The sequence below is a fragment of the Nannobrachium achirus genome (genome assembly GCF_963921795.1).
Source record: "Nannobrachium achirus genome assembly, chromosome: 9".
Classification (NCBI taxonomy): domain Eukaryota; kingdom Metazoa; phylum Chordata; class Actinopteri; order Myctophiformes; family Myctophidae; genus Nannobrachium; species Nannobrachium achirus.
In genome coordinates, this window is record NC_137818.1 from 35690908 (window position 1) to 35717920 (window position 27013).

At 43.1% G+C, this 27013-nt stretch overlaps 1 protein-coding gene across 1 annotated transcript; it reads right to left on the reverse strand.

The window, feature by feature from the left end:
• On the reverse strand, nucleotides 1-27013 carry fgd1 (FYVE, RhoGEF and PH domain containing 1; the record flags this gene model as incomplete). Its single annotated transcript, XM_080732715.1, has 18 exons — nucleotides 1-273; nucleotides 1851-1997; nucleotides 3518-3676; nucleotides 4392-4520; nucleotides 5204-5287; nucleotides 5717-5747; nucleotides 5842-5921; nucleotides 6566-6658; nucleotides 7108-7254; nucleotides 8104-8162; nucleotides 8946-9084; nucleotides 9295-9451; nucleotides 10172-10320; nucleotides 12491-12580; nucleotides 14790-15399; nucleotides 16746-16923; nucleotides 17770-18099; nucleotides 26956-27013. 18 exons carry the CDS (start codon nucleotides 27011-27013, stop codon nucleotides 1-3), a joined length of 2913 nt encoding a protein of 970 aa, XP_080588841.1.

The following is a 27013-nucleotide window of genomic DNA, read 5'->3' on the forward strand; positions in this document are numbered from 1 at the left end:
TCAAATGCTCTCCTCCCCTACTGCTGCTAGCTCCTCCCCCTCCTCATCCAGGCTCTCTGCGATTGGCCCACGGATCAGTAACTCCTCCCCCCTGCCTGCACGTGATAGGACGTCCATCCAGCGTTGCTGTAGCTCCTCCCCCTCGGCGCTAAAGTAAAGGATCAGCTGACTCTGACTCATCTTGAAAGCATGACGACGCTCCAGACGATCACATGACTCTGGCAGAGAAACCTCCCAGCCAATCAGAGGCACGCTACGCTGAGCTTTGACATCCTGGAAAGAAAAAAAAAACAACACCTTAATATTCATAAATAATTATATATAATAATAATTCTTATATGTGGTGTGTATATTATTTACATATAGCATTACATATTACATACGTACATGGCTAGGTCGCGCCATGTCTTTATATCGGACCAGTTACCCATATATAGAGACCCCTGGTACCCATATATGGAGATCCATATATGGGTACCATTTGGGTACATTTGGAGATATGCTGTGAGAGCCCAAACATGCTTACTCAGTTATTCGTTATGTGAAAGTCCTATGCCATCTGATATCATACATACAATCCCGTTTATGCCCATATATGGAGATCCCTGTTTATAGAACCAGCCACACTGATATGGGCTTCCTCCATATATGGGCATTCCTATATGAAGTCCTGTTAGATATGGGCTTAATATTGATGACATCAGGATCTCCATATAAGGGCATAAAGGGATTGTGTTAACTCATTTGCTGCCATTTAACAATACCTTCGTACTCTCATATGCCAAACTGTCTCCATAGACTTCCATGTAATTCATAGTGCACGGATCATGCACACCCATGCCTAGATAATGCACCACGTGTGTCCACATTGCTCACAGCTTTCAAACAAAAAAATCCGAATGGAAATCCGTTCAGGCATTCATGAGATAGCAGCCATTATGTTTTCCTAAAATGTAAACAAAGATGGCTGCCATGTTTGAAAGATGGGGTTGCTATGGGGGTTAAACATGCAATTTCGCGATTGCTATCATGCCTACTACATTTTTTGGGTAAAAAATTCTTTTCTTTTTTTTTTTAAATTCTCGGGTTCCTCGGGCATGGCAGGGCCGTACAACGGGATTTTTTCGGGCTCCTCGGCCATGGCAGCAAATTAGTTAATGTGGTTCCTCTGACATCACAGTGATGTCAGAGAGTCAAACCCATAGACTGTAAAAAAGTGTACACAGACAGAAGTCCGAACGGACGGAGACATGATGAGCCGTCGCAATAAATCATAAATATACAGATTATTCTTCTGGATTGTTGCAATTACCGGCATCAGTACAATATTCACCATATGTTGCGCTATGGCGGGAAAAAAACATTAAATGTAACAACGTGTAGTACGTTCCATAATGCAATCCAATGGTGAAAGCTGTTGTTTTCACCCAAATAAAAAATGACGGCCTGTGTGTGTGTAGCACAGGGGTCTTCAACGTTTTCAGGCCAAGGACCCCGTAGTTGAGAGAGAGATGAAGCAGGGACCCCCACAACCTTTTCATAGATTCCATATAGTTTCATTGTTTGACAGCACGATCATCAGTGTATTTTGGATTCATGTCAATTTGTGTTGTCAGATATTTAACCACTTGAACCGTCAATACTTAATAAACTTGACCTTTCACACTGTACTTTTTTTGGCTAAAGTTCTCTGAATTGGGACACTGGGGTTCAGGTGGTTAATATAAAAAAAGGAGAAAAAAACACAAAGATTTGGAGGACCCCCTGCAGTAACTCTGAGGATCCCCTAGGGGTCCCGGACCCCCTGTTGTCGACCCCTGGTGTAGTACATATGTAGCATTATGTATTACCTGTGGAGCTCCATAGACATAGAGTACGAGTGGTTCACTGTCTGGGATAACGAACCATGCTTTCTGCCAGCCCCTCCCCCCTCCTCTCTCCATGTAGTACAGGAAACTGCACATAACGCTGTTCTCCGCTGCCAAAGATGCCTGTTTCTATGGAGACACAATCGCACACAGACTTGGTTTCATGGTTTCATGGAAAGAGAGACAAAACATGGAAAATCGAAAAGAATTATTAATGATTGGGCAGGCCTATATTATGTTCCCTGACTGAGGCGATAGGCGATAGGGAAAGGCCATGGAATCACCAAAATAAGATACTATAAGATAAGTTAAGATCTTGATTCAGGTGTCAGCAACTAGAGGTCTTCAAAGGTCCATGGGACCCCGAAATCCTGAGGCCCAAGCAGATCCGGGGCTTAAATCTTGATGTCTCATGTTTACGGGTTAGGCCTATTTCAAATGCTGCAAGTCTCGAGTAAGCCAATCTGAAACTGTAAGTCAACCCATGACGATCCATCAGCTTTTAATATTTCATCTTAAAGTCTTTACATTTGTTTGAAAATATGCCTATTAATTCTATTCATTTGCATATTCAAAAACCATATTGTCTTTTATCTCATATTCTATCATGAGTGAGCGTAGACCATAACATACTGAGTGAGCAGAGTGGAGTGATAAAAACATTGCTATATATTCCTGTTCCTGTAGATGTTGCACTTTGAGGTAGGACTTTTACCTTCTGTAAAATTATTTGGAAATGCAAGGTAGAAGCCATCCATGAAAAGGCACATTTATGAGGGAAGAAATGTCCAGGCAGTAATTAAATAGTGGGTTCAGCATTGTTTTATGAAGCCTTGTTGAATATGTAGTCTATATAATTCTCACGCATGCTGCCCCTAGAGTCCCATGTCCGATCCGGTCGGATGAACACTAGGTCTGTTAAGGTCCATTGGGACACGGGTCTGAATGTCAGTGGCTTCATTTCGGACCAGGTCTGATTACTCTCTGGTCCATTTCGGACAGGGTCTCTGTTATGCATATCAGAGACTGGTAACAAAACAACAGCTCCATTCCGACCAACAACACCAGGAAAACACAGGAGAGAACAGGAAGGAGTCAGGAACCCTAAAAATAGAACTCAAAATAACCTCCTTGTCGACTCTGTCACTTTTTCTTTTTTTTCTTTTTTTCACCCAACAGCAACAAACACTGCTGCCCACGTGGAGTAAACTGCCTCTCTTGCAGATCTCTCAGATCTTGTAACTCGCCTTGTTTCCACTTCAAAATAGTTTGTGTGTAGTCTACAGATCTTGTATTGTTTTGCTAAAAATAACAAGAGCCTCTGTCAACGGATTGGTCAGCAAATATGAGGCGCTGTTCTGAACAAACCTCAAAGAAAACTGCGTTTGTTCTTTGAGTGTTACTTAGAAATATTCTGATACACACAGAGGAATACACACAACTAGTCCTGTCACAATTATTACATAACCATCTAATTTTACAACGTGTCGCGATGCGAATCGTTGTGAGCTTTTTCCACTATCAATGTTCTTTTTTAAGTATAAGGTTGTCAAATATGTCAGTCATTCCTTTGTATATTTAGGTTATGTCTCATATCTGCCATGTTAATCGCAATTATTTGAGTGACAATTAATCAAGGTTACACTAACCTCCAGTATGGACCTCCTCCTCTGTGTGCTACTGGTCAATAAGGCCGGGGAGGGCGGGACTCCAACCAGTGTAGTGTAACAGTCGATACACACACGATTGGTTCGGTTATTGTCGTATGACAGCCGCGCACGGAACTCGGAACACTTCCCGCAAACCACCTGCAAGTTGCAACACACAACAACACAGTCTTCAGAAACATAAAACTCAACCATCACAAACAATCCACAAAATCATCAGAAACACAACCATCACAACCATGACATATACTCAACATAAGCATCTAAAACAGGCCAGTAGCTTTAGTATGAATGCCAGAAAAGTCGACCTCTTTCAAAGTCGACCCCAAACTCGTTTCCCAACGGGTCTGAGGCCTTAGCTTGATGCAGAATAGACAAAAATCAAATATTTGCTTCTGGGGGTCCCTGGAACAAAATATTTTGTGATGGGGGTCCGTAGCCAAATACATATCATTCTGGGGGTCCTTCACATGACAAAGTTTGAGAAACACTGATGGCCACATACGTTTTTTTCAGAAAATTGTTATGATTTAGAAGACATTTGTAGAATGTGCCTATCAGTGGTTAAGGACCCCCAAAATGTATTTTTGGCCGTGGACCCCCATCTCAAAATAGTTTGTTCCACGGATGGACCCCTATAGCAAACCTTTTTGTTCCAGGGACCCCCAGAAGCACAGATTTGATTTTAGTCTAATCTGCATCTAGTTTAAGGCCTCAGACCCGTTGGGAAACGAGCGAGGTCGACTTTGAAAGAGGTCGACTTATCTGGCTACCCTTTAGTATTACTACTGGTAGTAGTAGTAGTAGTGGTAGTGGTAGTAGCAGCAGTGGTGGTGATAGTAACAGTAGTACTTACATGTCCACAAGCCTTACAGTGATGGCGTCTCTTAGTAATGGAGTTAAACGGTTCCTGGCAATTCATACACAAAGTCACTTCTTTCTCCCTGATTGGAGTTGGAGCTCTCTTTCCCAACTCTACACAGCTCTACAGAGAGAGAGAGAGAGAGAGAGAGAGAGAGAGAGAGAGAGAGAGAGAGAGAGAGAGGGTGGAGAACAGGGGGAGCATGAGAGAATGATGATGCCCTCTTGTGGCTATATAAAAATAAACTATGGGAATTATTGTGAGGTCGAAGGTGTGGCCGAGGCTATGTACCGGTATTCGTCCCTGTCTGTCCGTGTGTGTGATCTGTCAGATCTTTCATACTACACCCTGATGGCTAGGTTTGCCCTCTACATTTTTCAGGAGTGGTTCTTTTGAAAACAAATGCCTCAAATCATGAACACAGTGTTGATTGCCATTGGCCTGTGGCAGAACACATTATTTGCAATTACTCCTACAGATTTTGTTGCAAATCGGTACAAATTGTCTCTATAGTCATGTCATCAAGACACACCTGTCCGACTTTTCATATGTCATCCTGATTGGCTAAGACTACTACCTGGCCTGGCGGAGACCAGTGATCCGAGGAGCACATTTTTCTCATAGTAAATATGCAAATATTAACTGACTGATAGATCTTCTGGTTGTTCAAGTGTGTGTGTGTGTGTGTGTGTGTGTGTGTGTGTGTGTGTGTGTGTGTGTGTGTGTGTGTGTGTGTGTGTGTGTGTGTGTGTGTGTGTGTGTGTGTGTGTGTGTGTGTGTGTGTGTGTGTGTGTGTGTGTGTTTACCGGGGAGTGTGGAGGTGTTGTACAGTTTAACTGCCTAAACATCTCTAGACTCTGCTCATGTCTCTGGATGGTCAACTGGATGGCCTGTAAGAACAACATTAACACACAGTCAAAGTCAAAGAGAGACACAATCAAACCAAGGGTATATTTCAGAAAGCAGGTTCGAGATCTTTTCGACACATGGAAATGTTAGAAGCTGGCTATTGCCATATTGTATTGAAAAACAAAACTCAAGGATAAAATGAAAACACAAGGATGTATAATCTGGATTCTGGACTATGGGGGCAGTCACACCAAACGTTAAATCTGCCAATGCAGCTTTTCAATGGGGAGTTTTTTTCTATTTCTTTTGGAAGACTGCAAATGGCAACAAACCGCTCTGATCCCATCAAAAAGCATTGGCAGAATCTGTTGCATAGGCAGATTCAAAGTTCGGTGTGAAGAGGTAAAGATCCAGTGTATTATTTACCCAAGTTACCTCATAAAAACCACATAAAAAATACACAGACAGACCTGTATCCAGTCTCTTTTTTCCTCTTCTGTCCTGTAAGAAGAGAATAAACCCAGTTTATCAGTTAACACCTTCAAACAGTCTGTAAAATGTGTTAAAGCCAGTCAGTAAACCAGTCATTCAGTACCTGGCCTGTAGTTCTATGGACCGTTGTTTTCCTGAGACCAGAAAGGTTCTGGGGACTGCAATGCTACTGGTCTCTTTTAACTGAAATACACATACAATAAACACACACACACACACACACACACACACACACACACACACAGTATTATGGACAAGGACAATATACTGTAGAATGTGCTAAAATACAAAAGGAGCAAAATGACCTCATTATCCAGACATGGAGAAGATATAAACATTAGAGAGATTGAAGCATGATAGCTTTCATCTCATTGCCTGACTTTCTGTGGTTATGATTACACCTACAGTTAGGAATGCACCTGAGTTTACCGTGCTGTAGTTAATGCTGTGTTACATTACAATGGTCCACAAGCATTTCTTTATCCCGTCAGCTAAATGCAGCGTGGATTTGATAGTTGACAAATTGGGTTTTATTTATTTACTTGTTTATTGCACAATGGCCCCTTTTGAGAACAATGGCTGATTTGTTTGCCTGATGTGTTTTTGTTTTATGTGCTGGTACAGCCTTGTTTTTATTGTTTGTCTGAACATAGGCTGCAAATCAATTGGCCCGAGAGTTACAAGTTGTTAGTCAGACAAGTTCCTACTTAGGATTTATCCATCCAGGACACTGGCTTAGAGTCGTTCAGAATATACCGCACATGACCCTTTATCTGTACATACTATACATGTATAAAGTGACAGGACCAAAAGCAATCAGCACTCACCTCCATCCCATCCACGTCAATGCGAGCTCTGACACTAAACTTCTGACCAATTAGACGCAGCTTAGGGACACAGTAGAGCAATCTGTCGCTAAACTGGAGAGAGACAGACAGACAGAAAGAGAGAGAGAGAGAGAGAGAGAGAGAGAGATTAATTCAGTTTCCAGTTAAGATACACTAGAACACTGTTTCCCAAACACTGGGTCGGGACCCATTCGATTTTTTAAATTTCTTTAAATAATTTCATGAAGAAATAAAAAAAAAATCTACAAACCCACAACGCAACGGGTTGTGGGCTAGTAGATCTGCTGTTTTCACTAGTTTGGGTCCCGGACAAAGGTCTAATGTCTGGACCTGAAAAGTTTGGGAACCACCGCACTAGAACACAATAGAAATACAGTAAAGACAAATGTTTTTTATCAGTATACTAAGAATAGAATAGAACAAAATAATAAAGTACAGAGTAGAATAGAACACATTGTAACATAATAATAGAACAGCACAGAATACAATGGAATGAAACAGAATAGAGTGGTAATGTTTACCAGGATAAGGTATCTGTCCTGAGATGTCCCGTTCTTATTGGACAGTTTGAGAATGTGTCCTTCCTTAATGAGCTCATTAGTGGGATTAACGATGTCCTCCTCTCCTCCCAGTAGCTCATACACCTTCAACAACTTCCTCATACGCTCCTAGACACACAGACAGCGTTTTATACAACTATTTACAGTAAATGTTCATTAGGGGCCAAGCACGAAGTACGTAGCCACGGTGAAGTCTTCATTCTCTCAAGTTCAATCTTCCACGTTTCTATGGCTTATAGCGCATGTTACTTATAGTTGTTGTTTTTTTCTGTGCCTTAGTCTATACTCTATAGCTTGGCCCCATTATCGCTGCTTGCTGCTAAATTTCATTATTAAAGTTATATAAAAAACAACTGCAATTTAATGCTAGAAAAAGTATTTAAAACAACTGCAAGGAAATGTCTGCCCACCATGTGTTGAAATGGTGGACATGTGAATGAGTTAGAGGTCAACCCAGTAAGGGTTCTATAATTAGAGTTTCTTAATTACAGACTCAAACAATCCCACACTCAAACCAGATTTAATGATGCTTCTGACAGCGTTTAATCTTAAGCGTGTGTGTGTGTGTGTGTGTGTGTGTGTGTGTGTGTGTGTGTGTGTGTGTGTGTGTGTGTGTGTGTGTGCGTGCGTGCGTGCGTGTGTCTGCCTGCGTGCACGTGTGTGTGTGTGTGTGTGTGTGTGTGTGTGTGTGTGTGTGTGTGTGTGTGTGTGTGAGAGAGAGTGGTTTAGTTTCACACCACCACCCAAATAACCATTACCTCCTTTCTAGACCACATCAAACGGCATGCACTCAACACACACGCACACACACACCCTCCCTCTTTGCATATTCACGCCCATCCCTCTCACAACGCGTCGGGATGCAATGCGTTGTGAGCTTTAGACTCTCTCATTTCAAATGTTTTTTATTAAGAAAGGATATGGTTTTGGATGTAGTAAATATGACTGATCTCTCACCATCTTCCTGATAGCAGCATTGGAGTGTTCTGCTGCCGTGGCGATGAGCTCCAGGGATTCTACAACACAGACAAATTATATCATTACATCTCAGGGATGGAAAACCTTTTCACATTTTACTTAAGTAAAAGTATAAATACTGCTATGTAGATATACTCTGTTACAAGTAGAAGTCCCGTATTGAAAATGTACTTGAGTAGTGAATCGGCATCGGCATCAAAATATACTTAAAGTACCAAAAGGTACTCATTGTGCAGTATGTCCCATTTCACAAGTTCAAAATCGCCGATGTACAAGCCGATGTACAAGCCGATGTACAAGCTGATGTACAAGCTCCCAATGCATTGCATCAACAATGCAATGCGTTGCATCATCAATGCATTGCATCGCACCGCAATTGGGAGCTTGAAAATCTGCTATGTTCAAATGGCCAAAATATATCTAGGGCTGAAGTGGTTAGTGTGTTTTGTAATAATAATAAAAATATCCAAAGTAACTAGTAGCCAAAGATTTCAAATTATTGTAGTGGAGTAAAGCACAATATTTGCCTCCGAGAGTGGAGTAAAAGTAAAAGTACTGGAAACTGGAATTACTCTAGTAAAGTAAAAAATACCTCAAAATTGTACTTGTATGTAGACCTACTTAGTTACTTTACACCTATATCATCACGTCTTAGGCTTCCTGTTCTCCCCTCCTCTCTCCTCTGCTCAGTTCCCCCCTCCCCTCCCCTCTCATCTGGAAATCTCTGTAATTGTTTGCATCTGGACGGTGTCTGTTCTGGACAGACAGCGCGTGTGTGCGCGTGCGTGCATGTGTGTGTCGTGTTTGAGCGTGTGTTTTACTCTGTGCGTCTGTGTAGTCCTGTGCGTCGGTAGGCAGGGTATTCAGGTAGTCTTTGAGCAGCAGTTCGTATCGAGGGATTCTCTGGACAGGTTCCAACATGTGATGCTGCAGAGTCAGGTTCCCACAACGCTCTTCTCTCTGTCAATACAATCAATATCACTAATCAGTACAATCAATAACAAGACCAATCACTTACTGTAGCAACCGGTAACATCATTCAATAAAGTCTTCTAAGGACTGATGGATCAGTGTGATTTGTGAGTACTTTCTGTTTGTTTGTCTGTATTCGTATACCTATAGATAGATAGATCATGTTTATGGCTATTTTGTATTGTGCGTGTAGTGTACCTGTATTTCTTGGACTATAGTTTTAAACTGGGTCGATCGCTCCATCCAGGCAGTCACCAGTTCCATTGCAGTGTCAAAGTTTTTCACATATTCTCCATACATCTTTAGAAACGGAGCTAACTTCTGTAGAATGTCTCCTATACGAGGATTCACATCCCTAGAGAGGAGAGCAGAGGAGAGAGTTTCACATAACACCATTTGTCACAGGGCAAAGAACAGATAATATTTTCACACTGATCAGCAGTCAACCCGATGACCCTGCCTACTTTAGGAATGTTTCAAAAGGGGCCTTGTGGTGGGGTGTCATTGGACTTGGCTCAGACCATGATAAAAATCTTGTTTCATGCAAAAAAATATGGTAGTATGCATGTGCACCAAAACTCTTATGGACAAGCAGTGTGTGTGTGTGTGTGTGTGTGTGTGTGTGTGTGTGTGTGTGTGTGTGTGTGTGTGTGTGTGTGTGTGTGTGTGTGTGTGTGTGTGTGTGTGTGTGTGTGTGTGTGTGTGTGTGTGTGTGTGTGTGTAGCTGATCTTAAGGATGATTCAGTTTTGGGTTGAAAAGATCAAAGGTTATGGTCAATATCAAGAGTCATAGAACATGATATACTGGTGTGGGCAGTTTGCAAACCCCAGGTGCATTTGTTAAAATTACTACAGCTATTAATACTACAACTGATACAACTACTGCTACTACTGCTGCTGCTAAGCAAGGCAATACAAATTTATTTGTATAGCACATTTCAACAACAAACCAACAAAATTAGAATGCCTTAACAAAATAAGCAAAAAATACAAATACAAAACAAATACAAAATAAAAATGAACTACTATTTCTACTACAACCACCACCACTACTACTAATAATAATAATCCTGACCATTCCTCCATGCGTTTCTGCAGGGCTGGCAGGAGGAACTGCTGGTGGAAACAATAGATAGAACAGATGTTGGAGAAGATTCCTTGAACAACATCACATGGAAACGATGAGCGAGATCTGGCCTCCTCCAGGAGCCTGGCACAAAACACCTAAAGATGGGAGGAGATGAAAGGAGCAATGTATAATCTATATCATAAATTACATGTGTACACAGTCAGTGTTCCCCCTAGGATGAAGTTGTAGCAGCAGTGGTCAATATATACTGTATAATGTTTTTTCATAATTTGCAATCAAAACAAGAAGTAAGGTGTAGTTGAGATTGACCGGTGTTACAGAGCCATGGTGGGCCTGTGGACCACCTTCAGTCAAAAAACTGTATAGGGGCAATACTCAGCTTTCTTTCTATCTTTTTGTACACATTATGCATTATGGATCTACCAAATGTTTATTACACAGATGTTTCTTTGCACATTCCAATCAGATGATTGGAATGTGATGTTGCAACAAGCTTAATTTAGACTCCATTGTGCAACAGTGTTGTCTCTTGACAAAACAAACTAATATACAAAGTATCCACACATTGCAATGTTGTTCTTTTGTTGTTTTTGTCATCTGCAAATGATAATCCTGATCAATTAATCAAATTAAATTGACCTGAATATGAAGTGATACGCACTTCTGTAAATAGAGGGAGCCCGACCTATTGAGAGAATGCCACGAACCGTTGATTTGGAATTTGTTTGGGTGTGCTCAGCGATAACAACAAGAACATAACAAATACTTTCGTAATGTGAATGTGTCGCAATGTCTCGTAACTCTTTCAATGGGTCTGGACAGTTCTCTCCTCCTCTTACTAGTGTGACATGAAGCATCTGTACTGATAGTGAATTCATATACTGTAACCTGAGTTCATAAAGACACAAGACGGAGCATGCATAGGGTGACCAGACGTCCCGTTTTACCCGGGACAGTCCCGTTTTCAAGGTGCGTGTCCCAGTGTCCCGACAAATATCTCTAAAACACTAATATGTCCCGGTTTTCAACATTCACTGCAAGATTGTCCCGGTTTTCGCCAGAATTAAAATAATAGTAGCTGTTTTCAGAGGTTGCATAGACATTCATCATGTTCTTTTCATGAAAACATTCTCACCTAACCAATCAGAAAACATAAACAAATTCATTGCGTGTCTGAATTCAACACTGAGGCTGTTTGTCAATCACCACTCACTGCCTGTTTGCATCCCTGCGGTGTGTGTGTGTGTGTGTGTGTGTGTGTGTGTGTGTGCGTGCGTGCGCGTGCACGAACGTTAGAGAATGGGCACGCACATGCACGGTAACGTGCGCATTGCTTTTAAGGTCCCGGTTTTAAGCAACAGTGGTTTGCGTCCCGGTTTGAGTGGCTGAAGATATGGTCACCCTAGTCTTGCATCATTAAAAGAATTATCATAAAAAAACAGTAAGACTCGCTAATCGATAAGCGACCATCAGGTTGCATACACAAACTTTAGAAGGCAAACATAGCCAATCAGGAGAGAATATGGGAAATGGGACAGATCTGTCTGTAGGAGCAGTGTCCAAAAATATATTTTGCAATAATCGGCCTCATGGTGGCGCTAGAAGAGGGCCATGTGAGAAATCAGGGCTGGAGGTTGTGGTTTGCCAGCCAAGGAGTGTGTGTGCAAAGTTTGGCATGGATAGGGCAACGGTGCCAGAGATAAGTAGCCTGGTTCCAGCCCATAGACCCCGCCCACTCTCAGAGTGGACTGTTTCTCTGGTCTGGCGCTGAGTAAATGAATCGGCAGTTTAGCAAACCAAAACTGCGTCTCCTCCAATGAGCGCGGGGGGTGGGGGTGGGTTTAACTAATATCCAATTCGCACAGCAGTTGAAACGATTCAAACAAAGTTCACACACCAGGCAGGCAGGCACACACACACGCACGCGTGCACTGATTTCACCAAGCTGTTAATGTTGATTACATATTTCTGGTTGCAGTTCTGTATGGAAGTAGTCACTATCGCAGACAGACAGACACACACACACACACGCCGCAACCGTGCGTTACGATCACGGTGCGTTGCGATCACCACGCGTCACGATAACTCGCGCACGTGCACGCTCGCACAAAAGTCCTTCCCCCGTAAATCGTTCAGAATAGGGCACAGTGTCAGACTCGTGTCAGCTGAGTCTGAAATCAGGCTAAGAGATAAGAGTAGGGGCAAAAGTGTGACGTGATAATTATTTACATAAAAATTCATCAGCAGCGATCATACTGTTGAATGCATATAGGGGAAACACTGATAGTAAAATATGTTCTTTACCTGGTCCAATAGGTGTAGTTTGGAGACGTACGCTATCTCTGTATGGAGCAGCTCATTTGCGATGTTGAACACCCTTTGTTGGACAGACAGCTAGACAGACAGACAGACAGACAGACAGACAGACAGACAGACAGACAAACAGACAAAAAGACAAAGATTACAACAATGTAAAGACAAGACAGATCAAACTGATTAGATAGAGACAGTTATAACCAGAGCTCTCTGTCCCACAGAGTCAAACAGCAGGAAGTGCATCCTGTGTTGTAAAGATCAGAGGTCATGACTATGCTGTAAACTCCCGAGGGACCTTTTGATTTGTACTGTAGTTGTAAACTCACAAGTTCTACATTCCAATCACTGCTTTGGTGTTCAGTAACAGGGCTCTCCCCATCTCTCCATCTCATTATTAACATAAAATACAACTTCTGATAAGGATAGCAATTGTATCCAATCAGGAGAGAGAATTCCACAGCTTCAATTCCATAGTGTTCAAGATCCAATTCCGTCTGCTCATGTTTAAGTTTCATCACTTCCAGTTTCACACGTTAATGCTTTATCCCAGAGGTCTTCAACGTTTTCAGGCCAAGGACCCCTTAGTTGAGAGAGAAATGAAGCAGGGACCCCCCACAACCTTTTCATAGATTCCATATTGTTTCATTGTTTGACAGCACGATCATCAGTGTATTTTGGATTCATGTCAATTTGTGTTTTCCGATATTTTACCACTTGAACCGTCAATACTTAATAAACTTGACTTACACCCTGTACCAGAGTTAGTCTGCTCTTTTTCCCCTCTGCACCAAACCACATTGCCGAAAATAGCCGATTTACAAGCTCACAAAGCCTCGCAGCGCGAGGCGTTGTGAGCTTGTAGATCGGCTATTTTTGGCTAAAGTTCACAGAATATGGATGCTAGGTTTCAAGTAATCTGGCGAGCCATCGCAAAGAAATGGCGACGCCCACTCGGTCTCTCTCTTCCTTTGAGCGTAGCGACTCTGAGGCTGTCTCGAGAGATTAGGTTTCAAGTGGTTAATATAAAAAGTTTCTACCACACAAAGATTTGGAGGACCCCCTGTAGTAACTCTGAGGACCCCCTAGGGGTCCCGGACCCCCTGCTTTATCCTTTATGAGTTCTCTCTCCTGACTGGATGAAACTGGAAGGCCTGGACATTAATGTATTTGTTCATTTAAGAGCTGGAGAGACGGGCAGACCCGTGGTACAGAACAAACACTCTATAGCATAACTCTATATAACTCTATGATTAATACTGGAATATACCGGTAGTGCTATTTTACAATTATTTTAACAAAATATACTGTATCACTTACACGCCCATTGACACTGAGAATTTCACTGTCTATTTCAAATCGATAATAATTCTACCATAAAACAACATATTTGTATTCTCATTAGAAGATGTAGTACCTGTATATATGATATGATACAAGCTAGAAATTAATTTAAATATCCCCCCCGTTATTGGTTCCAAATTTCGATTATATGCCCAGCCCCACTTTAATGGGTTCGAGGGGGTCCTCACCTAAATTATTCATAGTTAATCTTTCCCATTATTGCAAGCGTAGGTCGCAGTTTACTATCAACCGTCAAAGCTTGTCCGTAGACGTCCTTCCGTCCGGACGGACGTGTACACTTTTTTTTACAGTCTATGGGTTTGTCGCTTTGACATCATGCTCTGACATCACTGTGATGTAACACTAACAGAATCACTTTTATGCCCATATATGGAGTTCCTTGATGTCATCAATATTAAGCCCATATCTAACAGGACTTCATATGGGAATGCCCATATATAGAGGCCACATACCACACCAAAGGAATCCATATATGGCCAAGACAGATGGCCAAGACAGCCCATATCTGTCTGGCTGGTTCTACAGACAGGGATCTCGATGTATGGGGCATAAAAGGGTAATGATGTCAGATGTCATAGACATCATAGGACTTTCACATAACGAATAACTGAGTAAGCATGTTTGGGCTCTCACAGCATATCTCCATATAGTACATGGATCTCCATATAGTACATGGATCTCCATATATGGGTACTAGGGGTCTCCATATATGGGTAACTGGTCTGATATACATCACTGCTGGCCAGATGGCCAAGAATTGGCGCCATGTCTCCCTGAGGCGTCTTACTAGTTACATATTACATTATTACCAAATAATTATGTCAAAAATGATCTTAGGCCATGGTTCCCTGATGTCTGTCTGTCTGTACGTCTGTCTGTGTTGGTGTACCTTGGAGTCCAGCCTGTCTTGCTGGTGTTGGTGCATCTCAATAGAGTCCTCTGTGTCCTCCTGTTTGTCTGTGAGGACCAGAGTCAACTCCTCCTCCAGGTCGCTGTCCCCCTCCTCACTGAACACCCTCCTCTCTCCTCCTCCTAGCTGCGCCTCCTTCCCCGCCCCGCCCTCGCCGGTGTAGGAGGAGGAGCTGGAGAGGCGGGGCAGGATGTGGGCGGGGCTGCAGGGGTAGATCACGCCCCCCTCCTCCTCACTGTGGGAGGGGGAGCTGATGCTGTCGATGCCACTGTCCCGATTGGCCAGCTTCCCGTCCGTCTGGGAGGAGGGGAGGGACAAGCGTTCCGATTTGCTCTCGGTGACCTCTTGACCTCTCATCTCCACGGCAACAGGGTCCTCGGAGGCACTGTAACCGGACTCCACTGACAGACGCTTGGCACACACACACCCTAACTCTTCGTCCTCATCATCATCATTATCACCAGCAGCTTCCTCTCCCTCTTGCAGCGTGACGTCATCGGGGTCCTGAGCCCTGAGGGTCTCGGCAGGGGGCTCGGCTGAGATTGATGATGGAGGTGAAGAAGGTGGAGGAGGGATTCTACATGGAACCCCCCCTGTGATGTCTGGAACCACAATGATCTGCTCCCTGTAACACACACACACACACACACACACACACACACACACACACACACACACACAAACAGAAATATAAATTTCACAAACACATTCTTTTTTTGAGCGGTGGTAAACCGCTCCATAGAGTGGCTGGGTGTGTGTCTGTAGCCTTTTTCCTCAGCGTTTTGCCATAGTAAAACGTGTGTGTGTAGCATAGCTTGTACATCCTAGACTCAAATCCTAGTCTGAAGACATTATGACCACCGCTCACTTCACATTGGGTGTGATTTTTGTACTATTATTTACATTTCATATACTTGCATCTGTCCTAGTTAGCCAAGTCCATGTGATATCAATCAGGTATTTTATTATGAATCACTGTCAGCAGATTAGCAGAATAATAACTGGGTCTTACATAACGACCAGGTCTCTAGCAAAACATTGGTCTATAAATAAAGCATCTTTTGAGGAGTGTGCGAATTTCCCTGATAAATGCTGATGGTGTATATAACATACCAGCAAAACATTTTTTGAGTATATCTACAATATACTGTACAGTATATACATTGTAGATACTCTGATATATACAGTATATTGTTTTCCTATTAGTATAAAACTACAGACTTTTTGCTTTATTTTGCTTTTGTCTTTCTACTGAAGCTACATTCTTTGAAAGGAAGCTGTACAAAAAAGATGCAACGATTACATACAACCTTGAACCCTATTACGTGGGGAATCTGATTTGCAAAAGAGTATCTGCCAAATAGCACAGCTATTTAAGGGCAATGTGATAATTTATGTAGCAGCCTTCTTTATTGCAATTCACACTTTAAGTTGCGATAGTCTGATATGGATATACGCATACAATGTGCAGAGGGGCAAATGGATCTACAGTAAATGTAGTGGGAGAACAGCTTATTTTCAGAATTATCTTTTGTGTAAAGCCATATTTAGCCGATTACTATTATTACCACAGCAGACTGATTCCCATTTACGTATATTGATTTCAACACAAAGGAGTTCATTAATGTGGGACATGTCTTCTAAAACCGCTGCACCCAAAAAGGTCAAAAAGTCCTGTTGTTAGTGTTATAATAATGTAGTGATCTGAGTGCACTGATGATCAGAGTCTGAGATCAAAGCCAAAGAGTAGGATGTAGCATGAAGGATGTAAATCGTCACTGTCCTTTCAAATTTGTATGTTTTTTGTTATGTAAAGCCCTGCTTCATCATACAAAACTAGTGAAAATAGTCGATCTACAAGCACACAACGCCTATTTTCACTAATTTTAAATCATTTTTGAAATGATGAAATACAAAACGAAACAAGGTTTCCACCCGACAACAACAAAATATTGACCAATCAGGACCTACCTCTCAAACTTCTCAATGAGTGACAGGACGCAGCTGGGGGAGGAGCTTCCGTCGGAGCGGGGGCCGGGGTCGGTGGGGAGAGGTCGACAGGGAGGGGGGGGTGGAAGGGGCTTGTCGGGGGCTCGGGGGCGTGGCCTACTTCCCCCCTGTTGCTGGAGATGCGGGGGTTTTGGTGGGACTGTGGAGGAGAGAGAGATTAGGTTAGACATGAGATTTGTTTGAATTACTTAAAGGAGTGGTTCACCCCAAAAAAGTTTATTTTCTATCAATTACAGACCCCATGATGCCTTGAATTCATGGAGATCTTTTGCATTCCTGACCCAATTATTTGATGACCGGGTCATGGGTCAATAGGTGACTCAGTAGGAAAGTCTTCTACTGGAGTGGAAACTTCACCGGTCATCGAATCATTGGCTTAGGAATGCAAAAAAGGAAAAAAAAGAAAAATCTCAATGAATTGTCATGGGGTGAACTACTCCTTTAAATCATCTGCAGATGAGTCTTTATATGTTTTCTCCCCTCCTTGCCCCCATCACACACGTGAATTTTATTCCTTTTTTTAAATGGTTATTATTGCAACCAAAGGACGCAGTTCAGTATGTGAAATGGCACATCATGTCTCCGTCTGGACGTGTGCACTTTTTTACGGTCTATGGGTTTGCCGCTCAGACATCACTGTGATGTCAGGGGAACCACACAAACAGAATCCCTTTTATGCCCATATGTGGAGTTCCCTGATGTCGTCAATATTAAGCCCATATCTAACAGGACTTCATATGGGAATGCCCATATATGGAGGCCACATCGGCCAAATCCTGCTGAGTTATTTACACACACAAACACACACACACACACACACACACACACACACACGCACACACACACACACACACACACACACACACACACACACACACACACACACACACACACACACACACACACACACACACACACACACGCACACACACACGCACGCACACACACACACACACACACACACCCAACCACATCCTGTGCTCACCCTGGGGTTTAGGCCCTGGCAGTGGGGGTCTGCTCTTGGTCGGCACAGGGCCGAGTGTCAGCATGGCGGCTGGTAGTGCTGGAGGTCCAGTGTCATTCACCAGAACCCTGTTAGAAGCAGAACAGAGGCTCCCAGCTGAGCCTACAGCCTCATGCTGGTCATACTGGTCCAGGGGGTCCAGGGGGCCGGGGCAGGAGCTGGGCCCAGGGTCGGAGCTGAGTCGCGGGGGCGCGTCTGCCTCTGCCTCCAGGCTCCCCTGGTGAGAGCAGGGGGAGCAGGTTGGCTCCAGAGAAAGACTCTTAGTTAAACACCTAGAGGTGGAGGAGATACCTGGAGAGGAGAGGAGAGGAGAGGAGAGGAGAGGAGAGGAGAGGAGAGGAGAGGAGAGGAGAGGAGAGGAGAGGAGAGGAGAGGAGAGGAGAGGAAAGGAGAGGAGAGGTTAAAAACATGATTACTATTCAAAGTTGAATAGAATGAAGGAGTTAGAGCTCATTATCTAATTAGTCTACAGTGGAGTGTCCAGGAGAAGGCCTCCACCACCTCTGGAATTGGAAGTGCCCCAGGTGCAACCCGATTACACACTTTGGGTCCAATTTAGAGTGTAAATTGCATCAGGGGTGTGTCAGGTTTGCTAGTTAGACGGCATGTTATCAAGTTTTGCTGCATGGTGCAAAGGGGTGGTATTTATTGTATTTAAGCCTCTGAATCAGTCATGGGTGAGTTTAAGGTGTTACATTAATTAAACCAGTCAGAATGTCAGCTCCTATTAAGAAATAGCTGCACCTCATCATAGCACACAGTTGATTATGGATTTAGCAAGTTGGCATTAATAATAAACGAAAGCTCGCTGTTCACCCAAACTGTACATGGAAAGGAGAGGTGGACCAAACGCAGTGGTCATGCTAAGCTCAGAATCTCCGTAGCCTCCTCGTGTCCAAAAGACATCTGTGATATCTTGATATAAAAATGTAATAAATACAATCTTGTACAGAAACCTCAGTCGGTTCTTGAACATCAATAGCACAAGGGGGGCCTTTGGAAGAAGCATTACGCTATATTATTTTCTGTGGTAGTGCTCGCAGTAGATTTATTTATGTCTGCATACAGCATACAGACCGCTTAGTAGGCTATATAGCTACAGCACAGTGTACGTTAGCTCAAAATGCAGACACTGTTCAACAGTTCAAATACTAGGAGATAGAATATATGGTGCCTGTGTAATGTCTGCATTTAATCAACCGTCAGCGGTCAGATATTCTCTGAAAGCAAATATAAATGAGCACTAAGCGATATAGTCTATAATTGACTTATCAATATCATAAGTGATTTGTCCTGCTTTTCTCTAAGCTAAGGCGAAGTCCTAAATATGAAGGTCTCGGGGCGACGGCTGGCCTAGTGGTCAAGGCGCATACCACATACTAGGCTGTGATGCCTGCTGGCATCGCCGGTTCAATTCCCGATCTGGACAACCTTTGACACATGTCATTCCACCATCTCTCGCCCCATTTCCTGTCAGTCTACTATCCTATCAAATGAAGGCATAAATAAAAAGCCCAAAAACAAATCTTAAAAAAAAAAAAAAAATGTGAAGGTCTGTGTAAAATACAGCTGAAGCAACAGATATTACTAATATACTGTAGGTTTCAATTTAGTTTTCACCGTCACAAGCATGAGCGCTCATTCTCCAACTAAATCATTAGACAATAGATATACCGGGTTGATTGACCATGTTATCAATTGAAAATTATGATGATGATTATAATGATAATATTGGACAGCTAATATGGCCTAATATGGTGAGTAACAGAAATGATCAGGCTGCTGTACCAATTTTTACTAATCATAGATCCATTGATCTTTAAGCTGAGGCAAAATGACCTGGCTGTAGACACTGGCACACACTGTTAATGATGATAAACACAAATCAGGGGTGCACAATATACTGGCAATCACAACGGAATCGGCCTATGTTACTTATGTTTGTATTCATCGGCATCGGTTCAATGTTAAAAACTGACCCAAAGTGAACAACTTTAACCGATGATTGATTGCTTCTGTCTGTTTGTGTGTTCGTCATTCGTTCATCTTCGACATTAACTCAGGGGGAGCCCGGATTCGAACTGGGAACCCTTCGTGCTCTAAAAACGTTTTCTCTACCTCTGAGCTATGCCTATATCCTGTATCTCTGTTGTGCAGTCATCAGCTATGATTTCTCAAATGATTTAAGCATGCACATGTTCATGTGTTTGTTGTTGAAAAGCAAATGTTAAGCCACAATTAGCACCATACTAATTAGCACCACTAGTAGCCGACTGTCGATGCAGTGTGGAGACTGGAGAGACTTGCTTTCAGCAAGCAACTCTTTCACACTTTTCAACTGACTGATCTACCACTTCTTTCTTTGGAGACAAAGAAAGACAAGCCCTCCTCTGAGACACAGAGCGGGTAGACAGAAATGGTGCCATCCTATAATGAGCATAGTGAGTAGTGATGTGTCATTCATGAGTGAATCACAAGAGACTCATGAACAATTCGTTCATGTCCTTAAAATGTTACGTTCACGCTTTCGTTCACCCCTCCCCTCTGCCTCCCCGCACACAGGACGGCACACTCAGACGGTGAGCTCAGTCAGAGGACATGCGGATTCATTTGCAATTTGAATTAAAATAAAGAACTATTGTTGTGTTAATGTGATTGTGTTTCTTGTTCCTGGACAAAAGACAGGTAGTGAACCATTAGCACGCCACATTTAAGTATGAAAGGAATAAAGTAGATGCGCGTGGGTCCAGCCTCCTTGCCAATGGCTAAGTAATGGTCGTTAGTTAGTGATAAGCGCCCGAGTGTCTGTGTGTGCGTGCGAGACGGCAGTGCAAGACATGCACGTCTTTGCGCAAGGCTGCCGACCGAAATGTGAACGGTGAACGAATCATTTGAAATTATCAATGCTGTGAACGTGAACAAAATGATTTGTTCACTGAAATGACCACCATAATAGTGAGAAACAATTATATGAAGATAGGTAAAAAATGAGTGAGTACTCCTTTAAGTCCATTTATCTTTAAGTACATACGGTATATCATCACATATTTAGCTACCGGCAGCCGGAATGTAGACGGCACCCGGGAGCAGTATAGGTTGGCAGAACTTGGCACCCCAGCCTGTGTCTTCCGTGAGGAAGAAGCCCAACAAACCCACGGTTAGGCCTTTAGGAGGGCCATTCAAGCCGCAAGCGGAGCCTGCAGCACCACAGTTGCCTAGGTGGACCCTGCAGTACCATTGCGGCTCAAGAATCCACCGCTCCTGAATGAAATGTCTGGTGCTGGTAGTCTGGTGCAAGGCACAGGTCCTGGACCTGGTGAGAGCATGAGTGGACCTGGTGAAACGTAGGAGGGACCCGGACAGGTGTCAATCCACAGAGCCTAATCCTTCCAAGCACCAGATTTCCTCTCCCAGTCTCGGCAGAGTAGTTCCGGAGCGGCGGAGTGAGTGGCCCTGTCTTTCCCTAATGGGACTGAGTGTGGGTAGCTACTGGGAATTAAGTCTGGACTTGATCAATCCCGGCTGGGTCACCCGAGTGAGGGGTATGATGTTGCGAGATTCTAAACCCTGATGAACTTGGGCTACAATGGTTGATTGCAATTCTGGGAAATTGCAATTGTGGTTACCGTGACACGAGTCACGAGGAATCCACTGGGAAATGAATTCTGTCTTACCATATTTACATGTATTACATATTCTGGTGTCAAGTGAAGCATCACCAAAAGCATACCTTTTCTGTTGTGCAGCCACCCAACCTGGATAACATTACTCAAAGGTTCACTTTGCTGGGAAAGGATTCTCGGACCAAATAAAATAGTGTGTTGCCTATGGCAACCACACTAATAATAATAATAATAATAATAACAACAATACCTAAAATGTATATAGCACTTTTCTTCTAAGTACTCAAAGTCACTTCATATACTATTGTTCTCCATATCAGTTGAAAACAAAACAGCAACCTGAACCCTGTCATTTGACCCTCAATCTGGCAAGGAGTTTGCCAAATATTTTCACTATTTTTATTGTGTAATAAAGTATGCTTGGTTAATCGATTTGTTGATATACTGTATATATACATATACCGATGTCCTAGGCAAGCGGTCTAGGCGCATACCACATAATAGGCTCTGGGTTTGATTCCCGACCTTTGCTGCGTGTCACTCCCCGTCCTGTCCATCTCGACTGTACTATCCAAAATAATAAAGGCAGAAAAAGCCCCAAAAATATCTTAAAGAACTAAAGAATAAATAGTTGCAGGCCTACACATATTTAATACTGAACCTTCATCCCTCCCCTTTACCAAGCTGCACTTCAACACACACAACACATCTCCTCTTCCAGTCTAGCTGATAATCAATGACATCCTCCCTGATCAATCCATCCAATTTCTGCTGAGTCACTGCTCTTTTGTTCTAGAAGGCAAAGCTGATAGAATATGCAGTGTATACAGGGTTCTATATGGGTCAAAAGTTCGACTGAATCAATTCTCAGACTTATCATGAATACTACATAACAGACATCTCCACATTCCAGTACAATTACCTGTAGTTTTCAGACCCTCTAACACGGGAAATGACTGATACACCTGGTAATTCATTTTCAATTATGCAAGCATTCAGATATGGGGGGCGCAGGCGATCTGAAAGGCGTAGCGACAGACACGCAGGTGTTTATCCTGTGAATCTGTCACGTTCATGCTCATCTCACACACAAGCCTGCCAGCGTCAAGAGTTGAATTGTGTTGAACTTTTTCTATGCCATGTGTAGAAACAATTGCCTCTTCACAAGTGATTACACAGATGTTACTCCTTGTGTGAAAACTGAAAAGGGCTTTATTCTGTAGTTATTTTCAGTTAACAGTATGACTCCAACTGATTAGAAATGTGTTATTTATAGAGGATTCTTTACTTAGTCAGATAGTAGACAGCCAGCTGAGACATAATATGAAAGCTAAGGAATATACAGACCCCACATAACACAAAGTGTAAGCAGCACAGACAGACACAATGAGTTGAGTTGTGCGCCTAATTATGGCAGACACACACTGGATGATTTTCAAAGTTGTTCACACTACACAACTTTCTGTCATGTAAAACAGGTCCTACATTGCAATCCAGGCAGCATCCCCGACAAGTGTGTCTGGTCTCCAAAACCCCTGTTTTGTTGTGAGAACATGCTAGATCTGACATTGACATGACGTGATAACAAGCGCTATTTATCTATTTTCATTGCAAAATGGAATGAACCCTTCTGCGTGATTAGTTTGTTTCACCTACAGGTTGTGTTCCCTGACAGCAGGAACACATATAGGATGTCATAAAATATAGAGATTTCTTGATTTCACTCCCTGCCTGCCTGCCTGCCTGCCTGTGTGCATGCATGCGTGTGTGTTTCAGACTACAGAGGGTGTTGTGCAGTCTCCAGGCAAACTACTGGTCAAGATGCCCTTTGGCAAAGCAGAGAGTACGGCACAGACGGCACAACCCACTCTGCCTCAACAGTACCGCTTAACTGTCTATGTGTCTGTCTGCCTGTGATTAAGATGATGCATGAATAAATGTTAGATGTCAATAATTACTGTAGCACTTTTTTTCATGTGTTTTTTACTGAATAGGTGCTTGATCTACCTATGTTTTTTAGACTACTATTTCTATGCATTTGATGTATTAAGAGCGTCTGCTACATGCCTAAATTGTAAATTGAATAATGAAGTTGATATAGGTAATAATACATATGCAAATCATGAGAATAACAGTAGTACTGATAATAAGACTAATAATAATAATTAATGATGGTATTGATAATGATAATATCGAATAGGTAATAGTGATACAAATGTATTGATCATGATGTAATGGTATTGATCATCATAATTATGTATTGATATTGTTTTTATGATTAACACTAGCATCCCAAAGATGTTTAAAAAGAAGATGCAGATCTCAATTCATTAGGTTGATCCTTAACTGCACCCTAGAAAACATCTTCTCCCTGCTCATTGTGTTATCCTCAGTTGCTCTGCTCATGGTGGAGGAGGGAGAGAGTATCACATATTAAAATGTGTACAGTCTTCTTTTTTCGGGGTGCCGTGGGCGGGTGATGTCAAGCCGAGTTAAACTGACATGTTTCCATGGTCTGCCTCTGTGGACGTATCAGGTCTGTGACAGAGTAGTCCATGTTCCCTGATGATTGAAATAGTTGACTGCACAGAGACATTTAAGCTAACTACTAACGTCACTTATACAATCTGGTAACAGTAAGGAGTACCAGTAAGACTCCCTAATCGGGAGATAAGCGACCGTAGGTGGCTTATCTCCACAAATAGGGCAAAAATGTGTTTTTCCAAAATCTTCCTGATCCATGTTGATGACATGAGTGTAGACATGCTGTGTAGTGATATTCGTGATTTTAGGGCAAAAACTGTAGGAGCAGTGTCCAAAAATGTGTTTTAAAAATCGGCCTGAAGGTGGCGATAGATGTGAGAAATGAGGGGTGGGGTCTCCGCGCTGCCTTGGCGGACGAATAGGTACCGGCCCCGGCTCTCCCGGACGCTCCTAGCCCGAGTTACGGCATTTTATGTGCGCTGCAGTGGCAGGGGGTCCTCCACTGGGGGCGCCACCACTTTTGCATCCGTTCTGGAGCACCAGGAGTCGGTGGTCCCCGGGAATTCCCCGTGAGCAGCCCCGTTGGGGTGGTCATTTGGTCATTTTTGCACATTTGGTCATTTTTTACATCTGGGGGTCCCCCAGGGACCTGGGAGGTTGGAGGTTGGAGGTTGTAGTTTGGCAGGCAAGGAGTGTGTGTGTAAAATCTGGCATGGATCGGGTCAACGGGTGCGGAGATATAAGCAGGGAAAAAGTGTGACGTGTGACGTGTGACGGACTCACTGACTCACTCACAGACAGCCTGTGGAGGTTTTGGTAGTAAATGCGACCTACGGTCGCAACAAGGATCAGATCCCAGATCAGCAACATTACGATCAACCAATAATTTAGTTTAGTTTAGGAAGGAAGATCAGGTCCTCTTGTAGATCAGCAACATTAAAATAGACCAGTGGTTCTCAAACTTGGGGTCGGGACCCCAAATGGTCCCCAAATTATTGTGTGGGGTCCCCAGATCAGATGATTAGCTTAATGTCTTTTTTTTTTTTTACTCGTAAACAAACCAACACACAGTGTAAGTGTATACATGGGCACATTTCTAAAGTGACAATTTAAGGACTTTCAAGACCGTTTTAATACCAAACTGGCCATCTGTCAAATATTAAGTAAGCAAGAGGCGAACATTGTGAAAATAGCCGATCTACATGCTCACAACGCCTCACGTTGCGAGGCGTTGTGAGCATGCAGATCTGCTATTTTCACAATATTCATCTGTGGAACCGAGTCACATTAAATGTAATACCTAAAATTCCAAGTGCTTGTCAGGGTGGGGGTCCCCAGTTCAAATTATGTTTATTTTGGGGGTCATGGCCTAAAAAGGTTTGAGAACCCCTGAAATAGACTAACAGAAGTACCATGATCAGACCCTAGATCAGCAACATCAACCAATAGTAAGGAGTACAAGGACCAGATGCTATATCAGCAACAGCAACAGCAGTCACTATAAGAAGTACATGGATGATTATCATAATAATGTAATTAGACCTATTTGATCCCACGGGGGAAATTCAGTTTTCAGCTTCAGCCAGCTGATTGCTGCCCAAGTGGTCAGACTTGAGCGCAGGGGGGAAGCGGATAGACGTTAACTGTCTTGCTCAGGGACACCTCAACACATTGCCAGAGCAGGGAATTGAACCTTATACCTTCTGCCTCCCAGGAGGGATCTCATTCTAATCTCTATCCATGCAGCTATGGCCTTCCCATAAAAGATCAAATCCTAGCTCAGCATCATTACAATCAACCAACCAATAGCAAGGAATACAACGACTAGACTAGATACATAGTGGGCATATTCTTGGGATCATTGAAAGATCATGCATAAGAGAGGGAGAAATAAATATCATGTTTCTTGTGTTCTTGTACTGATCGAATCTGATAGAACTGTAGCAAGGCATGTGCACGCGCATATGTACACGCACACGCACACGCGCACACACACACACACACACACACACACAACCCCCCCACACACAGCTAAAGATCAAACACATAACAGGTCACAGATGGGCACTAACAAACACACATTGTTATAGTGCCTGAAGCATGACACACCCACCTGCAGCTTAAACCCTCACACAGGCACATACACATGTTGAGGTGAGATGACACCCCACAACACATTTGGTTTTGACATGCTGAAAGATTTGAGCCCATATGCACCCGACCCCCTCACACACACACACACACACACACACACACACACACACACACACACACACACACACACACACACACACACACACAGAGTCAACGACACACCCCATGTCCCCTGCAGAATGTCAATATGTCAAATAATAATCAATTAATCAATAGTCACACAACCCCCATCCCCCACATAATGTCCCTGCTGCTCTATTTAAATCAAACGCGCGCACGGCACATGCACAAGCCACACATGCATACAGCATCTGGGATATTCATCTGGGATTAGATACATTGTCAGTCATCTGTCTGTTTAGAATCACTTTAGAGAGCTATGCTACTGCAAGACAGGGACAGCCAGAGATACTGAGACATGATGACAGATCGATGTAGAGAGAACAGGAGAGAGATGGAGGTAGACAGAGAGAGCGACAGATGTATGTAGAGGTAGAGAGAGACAGACATGGTAGAGCGAGCCGTGCGTGCGGCCATATAGCCTACATTCACTGCGGAGAATGTCGGTCAAACCGCGCGCGTGCACGTGTGCGCATCCGCATCATACAGTTGTTGCGTGTGCAACATCAGCGCGAATATCTGACGTTACCGACTTACCGTTAACGTGCACACGCTATGCAATCATATATTCACATTATCGTGCATCGTTTGCATGTGTGATTGAGCGCATGTTCGCGTGCGTGCGTGCATTCCATTCGTAGTGTTTGAAATGTGTATCAGTATCCGCGTGCACGTAGCCCACATACGTGTGCATGTGTGTGTGTGTGTGTGTGTGTGTGTGTGTGTGTGTGTGTGTGTGTGTGTGTGTGTAGAAGATGTTGCTCACCCCGCAACGCGCTGCTCTTGTCCATGTACACCGCACAGCAAAACACAAATCCTGTCAT